This window comes from Alligator sinensis, unplaced genomic scaffold, assembly GCF_000455745.1.
Source record: "Alligator sinensis unplaced genomic scaffold, ASM45574v1 scaffold1086_3, whole genome shotgun sequence".
NCBI classification, from domain to species: Eukaryota; Metazoa; Chordata; order Crocodylia; family Alligatoridae; genus Alligator; species Alligator sinensis.
Genome location: NW_005841975.1, coordinates 3,168,361 through 3,178,511, shown reverse-complemented (window position 1 = coordinate 3,178,511; position 10,151 = coordinate 3,168,361). Strand labels below are relative to the sequence as shown.

General features: G+C 44.5%; 1 protein-coding gene across 1 annotated transcript; it reads right to left on the bottom strand.

Annotated features, from left to right (window-relative positions):
• Window positions 1-1,361: 1,361 nt before the first annotated feature.
• On the bottom strand, window positions 1,362-9,906 carry CUNH3orf70 (chromosome unknown C3orf70 homolog). The gene is made up of 2 exons (XM_025200830.1): window positions 9,876-9,906; window positions 1,362-5,079 (listed from the first exon to the last, which is right to left on the bottom strand). Exons 1-2 carry the CDS (start codon window positions 9,904-9,906, stop codon window positions 4,523-4,525), a joined length of 588 nt encoding a protein of 195 aa, XP_025056615.1. The 3' UTR covers window positions 1,362-4,522.
• Window positions 9,907-10,151: the final 245 nt, after the last annotated feature.

The following is a 10,151-nucleotide window of genomic DNA, read 5'->3' as shown; positions in this document are numbered from 1 at the left end:
TCTTTCCCTTCATCTGTATTAAATCTTGTGCTGAGGACCAGCTTGGGCCAAAAGCAGCCCTAGCAGCCAAGGTGGCAGAGCATGGCATGGCATGTTGGAGAGTACCCGTGTCTCCCCACCCCAGCTATGCAGAGCTCAGGGACCACTGGTAACAGTGCACATAAGGTGAGTGCTTGTTGTCTCTTTGGGACCTTTCCTGTGAGATCACCCAGGGCACTCACCTCTGACATGTAGGCAGCATCACCAGACCAAAGCACTTCACGCCCATGCTGAAGAATCACAGAGGGTGCAAAGACGGAGGAATCACATTGTTCTTGCAACTCCTTCCTTCCTCTGGACAGCCAACAACTGGAAGAAATAACGACTGAAGAAGAAAGTGACCAGTACATCTTTACTTTTCACTCACTGAACAGATCCATATTCAAGGCAAGTAGGGGTCATTCTGCTCATCTAGCTCAGTGCAGCCCAACCATTGCAGAAGGTGCTACAAATGATGCTCCATACCCTCTTCAAGGTCCATTCTGCCTCCCTTCCTCTGCCTGATCTGCTGCTCTGCCTTCTGCTCCCTCCCCATGCTGCTGCATGCCACACATGGAGGCTATGTCACTTGGGACCCACGTGCTGCCCCCCTAATCTAGCCAGACCCCCTTGTCCAGGAATTCCACCCTCGGACTCCAGCAATGAGCCTACAGCTTCAGCCAGAGATGCTGCATATCACTTAAAAAGAAAGTGATGGAGAATCCGTTGCAACTCTAGGGAGGTCAGAGGCATAACCAAGCAGTACTGCACCATGGGTAATGATGGTACACAGTGCAGAGGCAGTGGAATGCGTCACACAGCCCAAAACACCCAGGAGAAAAAAAGGAGGTGTAATTTTCCCCCACAGCAGCAAACCTCCATATCGCCACTGCTGCTTTGGTCTCTCCGTGGCTGAATCCAGAGTCAGAGCTGAGATGCTGCAGGGAAAGTGCAGGGTAGGGGTGGAGAGGCACCCTGGCCATTCTGGTCCAAGCCTCACTCCCAAGCAGCGCCCAGGGTTTGTGCTCTCTCACCGGCTTGGGCTCAGGGAAGCTCATGCTACACACCTCTGATTTTGTTGGTCCATAATTAGCCTACCCTGTCTTCTTATTCACATGCTTCCACACCATGAAGAACTGATGCTGGAGTGACTGTTACTTTACCAAATAGAAGCAGGACATTGGCTGTTGTGGTTCCCCCGAAATATCTGTGCCAGGTTTGGGTGTTAGGTCTACACTACGTCATGGTTGACAGTAGGCTTCTGTAGAGTTTAGATTATGGATGGTTTGAATACGGATGATCCCGTCTCAGGCAAGGGACTGGACTAGATGACATCCAGAGGTCTCTTCTAGCCCATCTCTATGATTCAATGAACCTTGAAACACTTCCATCTGACAAGGATGATGCAGAGGTATTAATGACAATCAGTGCTTCAGTTGCTTAGTATTTTATTAAAGAGGAAATACATATACACCTACACTTGAAAGAGGGCACTCCTTAGTTACTTGCATTAGAAAGACTGATCTAGGTATTCTGTAAAAGAGACTGACCTAAGTCCATACTTGTGCAAAAGAAAAAAAAATCACGTTTGTTTGAGCAGGAAATAGGATACACAAAAAAGCAGGCTGGAAAATGGAATATAAATTAGTGGAGAAAGGTTTTACAGAATTACCTGTTAAAACATTTGCCCAAATCTCAGCCTGCCTTGCATCTGAGAAACTGCACTGCTATGCTACAGGGTGCAACACTGGCTGGGATTTAGCTCATTGTGCTTAAGACTTGAACAGATCCTGGATAAGACAGACACGCAATTTATTAATATTGCTAATTACTGACAGTTCGGAACAAATGCTTCCCGATACAATGATGGTATGGAACCGGTGACAGTCGAGGAGGTTAGGGTAACCTTAGTCATAGCTACCCAAATAATTTTCACTAGACACCACAACGACCCTGCTGATAACCAGGGCTTCTTGCTTGAATTCAAAGGAAGATGGTGAGGTCTCCATTTAGGTTACCAAGTTCTCAAGCTGCCCCTTCCATTTTCTGTCCCTATCATGAAACATAATTTGTAATTACTTCTAGTAGTTTTCTTCAGCAAGGCCCCTCTGCTGCTGGATTCCTGAAAGGACACTTCTTCTTGCCCATCAATTGGAAAAGCCACTTCCAGGAGGTTAAGTCAGCCACGCAGGGCACATGATGACAGACTTGCCCAATTCTTGAGAGAGTCATAATACATTTGAAAGATAAAATTAGTGCCATCATATCATTGCATATAATGTTTTCTTCTACCTATAAAACTCAGGAGAATGCTCGAGACAGTACAATACTAAGATTAAAAACCTTGGTTACCCAAGAAAGATAAGCCCCATATTTTAAAAAAATCCTATTTAAATAACTTTAATGCAGTCATCCTTTAAATGTCAGCAAAACGGCATAAGTGCCTGGTAAGAATCTATCTGTTCACGTCCAAGGCCCAAATTCCTCATGTGTTTAACAAGCATTGCACTGTAATTCATCAAAATTAGAAAACCTATTATTTTTCCTCTCAAAGTGTTATTTTTAGTCTAAAAAGTACAGTATTACTTTATATAACAATTAATGTTAAATTCCTAGCACACACGTACCGTAGTCTAAACATTTTCTAAAGGTGTTGATTACAAAGTGTATAAAATTCAGAATATATTGTGAGGATACAGTGGTAAAGATGTTCCAGTCTACAACACAGAATAAAAGAGTCTAGCAGTGGTAGCTAAAACTGTACATGGTTATTCGTTCTTATTCTTGCCAATGCTTTTTGAAAGGTAAACAGCAAACAAAAGACATACGATAAGGCTGTATTTACTGTCAGAAGCAAAATATTACTGTAACAGACCCCAAGCAATTCAGTCATACAGAACTTTTCCAAGAACATTTCCCTATTGTCAAATAGGACTAAACCATAAGGACAAAAAAATGGTTCCTATTTTACCGCCTTGTCTAGGAAAATCTCGTTTCAAAGCCACCCATATCTGATGGCTGAACTGACCAGAGAGACCACGGGACTGAACCTTTATGATCTCCCAATTACTGTACAAAACATGTAACTAGAGGTGTCACAGAATGTGCATGGTATTAATATTGTTGTTATCGGTAACCCCTCTAACCGAAACATATACACGGGCGCTTGCGTGTAGGCGGTGTAAATTTGAAGGAAATGACATAAAATATGAAGAGGTTAGGGTGGTGGGAAAGTGAGCAATCAATTAACTGATTTCTGTCTTGCAGCTCTTCACTGAATCAGGTGCCTCTGGAATTAGCTGAAATTAACACCAGCTGGACACGTTCAGCTCTGGAGTGACAGGCTGGCATACCTCCCAACTTTAACTAAACCCCTAATCAAACCAAAGGTAATTCAGATGGTCAGAGACATAAATCACAGAAATCATAGAAAATAAGGGTTGGAAGGGACCTCAGGAGGTCACATCTAGTCCAACCTTCTGCTCAAAGCAGGACCATCCCCAACTAGATCATCCCAGCCAAAGACGGGACAAAACCCCAGTTCAATGCAAGATTGTTCTGTACAGTGCATTCATGGCAATTTGGGGCTGCTTCTGACGGGTCTCTCTCTCACTTTAAGCTATAACTTTACAGCTGACCCCAGAGCGATCTCCATTTTTACAGATCATTTTCTTCCCCAAAACCCAAGTGCTCTTTCTTTTGGTCAGAAGAGAGAATGGTTGGATCTGGCTAAGCGTCCTCTTGGCTGCGAGAGAATATCTGCTCAGGTCTCACAACCACTCCCTGGCTTCTGAGTCTGCAGATGTGTTATGTGTAACCTGGAGGAGCATTGGAGGCACTTTGCATTCCTATCTAGCCCACTGAAAGAAGGTTATCAACAGGGTTGGAGAGGAGTCACATCCAGCCCTAGACAAGAGGATGTGCCAATGAGTGAGCCTTTGGCAAGAGGAGATGGAGAATTACCTTGCATCTCCATGCTGGGTGCGCATGTTTGTATGAGAGAAGAAAGTCTACTTGGCTTTCTCACTCTTCAGGCAAAGTGCCTAAGCCTCCCCATGATGCTTTGCAACAATTCCCACATTGTGCAAGTGCATCGCAAACATCCTGGTGGATGAGTGTCAAGCATGGTTCAAGATTACAGTTATAAATAATGTCAAGCATGGTTCAAGATTACAGTTATAAATAACTGTAAATGAAGTGACCCAGACTGAGATCAGGCCCACTGCCTGTTACAAGAGCCATGTAATTTTTTATCATTGCCAAAATGTAGGAGTGGGAGATCTGATTAGTGAGGGAGCTCGTTAAAATTAATTGGTAGAATCAGTTATTCAAGCAGCTAACTCACTGAAGTGCAAGTCTCAGTGCTAATCTTCTGTGAGGAGTTTGAGGAGTTCTCTAGCGCCTGAGTGCGCTAGAGAAAAGGACTCATCCGAAAGAAAGCAAATATAAATGCTACAAAAGCAACAATCAATAGCATGTGTCAGATGGGCACCAATGTGGAGTGTCACACGGTGGTTTCTATTGTCTCAATCACTTCCAGTTCGCACTGTGAGGGAGACAGAAGGGGGCATTCATCTGGTTCCCAACTGCTGTCTGGACTATAATCTTCTTCTGAACTTAGCTCTGCCCCTTCCTCAGTGTCCTCATCACATGACTCCATATAATGAGCCCCCACCGCATTGATCCCAGAGTCTTCAGAGCTGGAAGGGGAAGAGCAGTGATCTATTTTTGGTGTATTGCTCTCTTTTGAGATTAAGGCATTGCGAACAGGGACCTCCTCAGGCTTCATTTTATGGGGGGCAGGGGGAGGTTGCCTCTGGACGTAACACATCTTCCCATTGATGCATTTCACGCGGTAATTGTCAATAAAAAGGTCTGAGATTGTGCAGTACCGTGGAGAGTCTGGGGGCAGTGGTGGCTGGAAGACGGGTGCAAATTTCAAGAAGTGTTCAGTGAGTGAAACAGAGATCTGAATGGTGTTTGTGGACTCCCGGGGTCGGACAGGTATTTCAGTGCTTGGAAGCTGCTCTACAGGAGTCATAGGCTGATAGACATATTTACCTGCAGGAAACACAAAAGCGATATGTAAAAGCCACAATTGCCTTACACAGACTATATGATCACACCATTACTGATTCACTGACAAAGAACAAACATACATGATGTTTCAAACTGGTTAAGAAATTAAAACATGTAGAAAACTCCCATGAAAAAAAAATTGTAGACTATTCCCCTCCTTATAAATAGGGATGAGTTCTGAGCAAGGTGTTTATTTTAATTAACCAAATTCTTCTCACCTACTTGTTAATTTGTTCAATGTTTGAGTGCATTCATTTTCTGAGCATATTTGCATTTTCCTTTTGATAAATCTCAGCACAGCACTGCATCTCCCAGATTCAAGCACAGTGCAAGTGTATTCACAGGCAATAAGTAAGGGAGCTCCCAAATTGTAGGAGTGCCTTTGGCAATTTGATTGTCTAGGTAACTAACAGGAAAATAGGATTATGTTGGCTGTATCGAGGACTCGGAGGCTGAACTGAATAGGGAGCCTGCAACTCTATGCCACAGAAAGGAATAAGGAGAAAGAGAAGAAAAATCAGCACTGCTTAATGACAGCCTGAGAAACCGAAGAATCCTTCAAAGGCCATAAAATGCAGCATTTTGTTTCCATAATAACCTTCCAAAGTCTCAGTATGAATTTCATAAACTAACCTTCCAAAAAGATTTAAGTCAATATGAATTTCACAAGCTATAAAAACTCTAATTACAGAATAGCTAAAAGCATGGGGTTCCAAAAAGAAAAGAAAAATCAAGATGTAAATTAATTTTAATATCCAATACCAGAGCCATAAACAGTGAAGAAAAAGCCTTCCTGTACGCATCTAATAGAATCTGTTTCTATACAGAAATAGATTCTGTAGTCTGGGTACCCAAAATAATGAGTTAGCTAAGCAGCAGTAAAGCCTTTGTGTAAGCAAACAAAATAGCCATTATGTGCCTAATGACAGTTCAGCGCACATGCCCCACACCCTGGAAGTTGCATCCACTTTAGTTGGAAGGATTGCTGGTGCTAAAGGACCTAGACTCAGACCATACAGATGCACTGTAACTTCACATGCCCTCCCTACCCTGAGTAATGGATGCTGACTGTGCTGCCAAGGCTGTGCGTGCAATTTGAAATCACAGCCATCTGATCCAGAGGCAAGTACCATAGTAGCACACTGTCATTCACCAAACCGTTACATCTAGGAAAGCAATTTGATATTGAAGCAAAAATACTGATCTAGGCTGCGATTCCCTTCCTTTGCATCTCTCTCCACCTGTCCAGAAGTTTGCCATTCCCAACCTTACGACATAACCACTTTCTCATGGGACTTTTAAAACTGATGATCAAAACTACCCACAGGAAAGCTCCACACCCACAAGAGCAGGGCTCTCCAAAAATCCTGTAAGTTTATGCTCCTTTGCTGTCCGCCTCCTACATTCCCTCTCCTAACTCGACTAGTCGAAACTCATACCAAACATGTTGCAGAAGGTATTTCATTTAAATCTCAAAACTCTCTCTCACTTAGGGGGCACTTTCCATGGAGTTGGCATCTGGCCACATTCAGTCTGATTTCCAGACCTGCTTTTGGAACCGTTTTGCTTATGGAAACACATGACCTTTCTGCAGAGCAAACTGCCTTTTCATGCATGTACCAGCTTCCCTCTGGCGTTTCTCACCACGGCATCTACATGCTTCGTACACAGTAATAAATTATCCTAGCGCTGCCTTTGGGAAGCAGGGAAGCGCCTCCTCCCCTCCATCTTACACATGGGGAGCAGATGGCAACCAACCCCTGAAGTCATGCAGGAAGTCTCTCCTCCTCTCTCTCAGATCTCCCAGCTCGTAGCCCAGTGCCAGAACCACGCAGTCATTCCTTAGGTGATGGTGGGCCGTTCCTATGTAAAGCTGCCCACTAAGAAGGGCTTTGGGGGAAGGAGACTGTTTCAAAGCGAACATAGGCCCCCATGATGAAAGTGGGACTCCAGAGAAACTAGCAGACAATCTCCTGAATACAAGCACCTCGCCACAACACTGGCGGCAGGGAAGTAGGGACACTCTTGGGACGTGTGGTACTCACGGAGTGTGACAACTGTTCCCTCTTCTGTCAGCCAGTATACCTTTTGGACTATCTCTTGGTGTCCCTGGACGATGCCCACAAACAAGCTGGTAAAAGGGCCCTGCTCCATTCACTGCGTATTTTGAACCATATGGCTGTTTTCTTTTTGTTTGAGGAAAAGATTAAAATACAGTGTTGAATAAGCCTAGCCAGAGAGTACCATCTTTTAGAAACCCAGGTGGGTGTGGTATGGCATCATAATCCAGGAGCAGAAATTGGGAACACCAGGAGACATGCTGCATTCCTGACTGCACTTGTAGCACCATTTCTCCCTCTCTGAAACATAGGTACCAGGACACCCACCCGCAGGTAAGGCCTTTGAGAGCTTTACATTGTAAGTATGTTTATATGTGCAGTATTTTTATATTTATGCAGGTGGAGAAACTGTGGCATCTCCATCCTGGGAAGTTTTCAAGAGCAGGTTGGATAGACACTTGGCTGGGATGGTTTAGTTAGGGATGATCACACTTTGAGCAGGGACCTGGACCTTGTGATGTCCCTTCCAGCCTTACTTTCCATTGATCCTACATATGTGTATATATACACACACGTATACACACAGGCACACACACATGCTACTTACAAACATATTATCCCCATGACGGCAGTTGGGTATTAATAATATATTTTAAGGGCTGCTTAGCTGGTCTATAACATACATAATTCTGACTAGTCAAGAATAAAGGTTTGAGCATCTAGGATTTCTTCTGCTGTTGCCCTCAGTCTAAACAGAAGGCCTGGTCCTACTGGACACGCACCTTGCTGGGGTCATCTGATCACAGCAGTCTTTTCTTTCCTGCCTAAGAGTATGCGGGCTGGACCTGATGATCTTATGAGGTCCCTTCCAGCCCCTAACTTCTATGGATCTATGAATTTATCCAGAGGTTCTGGTTAAGGAGGTCAATGCTCCAGTCTTGTCTATAGCCTGTCAAGTTCCTTAGTTTCGCAGTTCTATTTTGTTCTTTAGGGTTTATTTTAAAGACTGGAAGTGGTACAGTAGAAGCTATTCCACATCCTTCCACCTCTTGGCATTTCTAAGGGAAGACTGCATTGCAAGGCACTGCTGGCGACCACATACAGATGTGCATTTGAAGCACTCTGAACCTTGAAGTGCTTCCAATTTGGAACGCTTCAGCACCATGGAGATATGCGGTGCCACCTCTCCCCTTCCCTGTGACCGTCAGCACTTCAAAATGGCCATGAAAGCATGCAGTGGCACTGCTCTTCAGCTACAGGGGTGCATGCAATTCCTACATGTCTCTGCTCCTGAGGACAGCTGAGTAGAAAGGAAAGGCAACCCTCTCCTTTGCCCCCAGGGAGACTTGGGAGCAGAGCATTGTAGGATGCTGAAGGACAACTGAAGGGTGCTGACATTTCAGGAAATGCTTCAGATATGTTCCTCTTCTTACTAGGGCCATCTTCTAAATGGTTCTTTGGCTGTGCCCACCTGTACCTTTGCAGATTGGAGCACCTCAAAGGTACTCGAGCAGCATGTCTGTCTGTGACTTGGGCATCACATTTTAGTAGGATTCCTTAAAAATAAAACAATCTTTGACAAGAGCAGAAAAAACATTAAGATAACAAAGGTGGAATATTTCAGATGCCACCATCTTTCTATGCAAAAGACTAAAAAGTCTCTGCCAGTTTCTCTGTGCATTAATGAGCTGGGTTGCACGATGGTGAAGGGACATACCTGCCACAATAGATTTATGTCAAACATAAAATAAAGCCTTCTGGGAAGGGCTTCGCTGTCACCAAAGGAGTTATGCCGAGATTAAGGTAGGAATATTCTTTCCGACCAAGCTCTGTCTGCTCTGATAGCATGAAAGGAATACACGAGGTTGGAATATATCCTAAACCACGAGATAACTGGTCTCAATGATTTCTATGTTCCAACAGAAAGCTTGGCCTTTCTGTCCCTCCTGACAGCCCTTCCCTTACTTGGGTTTCTGAGTCTTGCTGAATGTTATTCTAATTTTCCTTTTTGCTGTTTACTGACTTAGGCTATGCTTTTGATTATTAAGTGTTAGCTAGAATTTTCCATACTTATGGGTGGATCTGAGGAGTAGGAAGGAAAGAGAGGGAGTCACTGAAGGAATCAGTAACAAAAAGAGGTGTGCTACAGACAGGGACCAGCGGGAGGAAAAAAACCGAGAGAGAGAAATAGAAAGAAAGAGAAAAGGAACACAGTGCAGGAGAAGGGAAAGGGGGAAAAATTACCCAAAGAGAAACATAGAAGACAGTTCAGGGAAATGGACACATTGGCTGCATCCACACAAGCATGGATGTTTGGTTCCCCAGGGACAAGAAGCAGCGGCACACCTTGTGCTGCTGCTACTTGTCCTTGGGGAATGCCCATGCCATGTGCCCTCTTGTGCACGAAAAGTTACCCTGGGTGGGGTAAGGGAGGCTGGGGCCCCAGCAGGCTTACCTGGAGTCCTGGTGGCCTTGGGGAGCTGCAGTCACAATGCTCCTGCAGCCACGCATGGCTTCAGCAGGCCAGGCTCTGGTTTTGGGCAGCATATGCTGCTGCCATATGTGGCACCTGGCTTTTTTAAGGTGTGGCTTTTTTTGACCCCAGGATCTCCTGGGGTCAACACCCTCCCCCTCCCCCAATTGCTGCAAGGTAGCAGCATGGGGAATGCCTGCAGGCTCAGTGTGTGGTGCTGTAGACAGGTCTGCGGTGCCACATACCGCACATCCGCACTCGTCTGGATGAGGCCATTGAGTTCTGTTACAGGATAGAGAAGGCTGAGCAAAGTCAGATTAAGAGAAAAAGCAGGAAAGCTGCAGAAAGGAGGTCTGGTGAGACAGCATTTGGCAAATAGATTGGATTAATTTCACTTGTATTCACTGAACACTTAGTCAAATACTTTTTGCACATGGTCTGTTGGATCAACTATTTGCTAAATGTGTGGTTGGACAAAATCCAATGAAATTCAGATACACTGGGAAAATATTTTTCCTCCA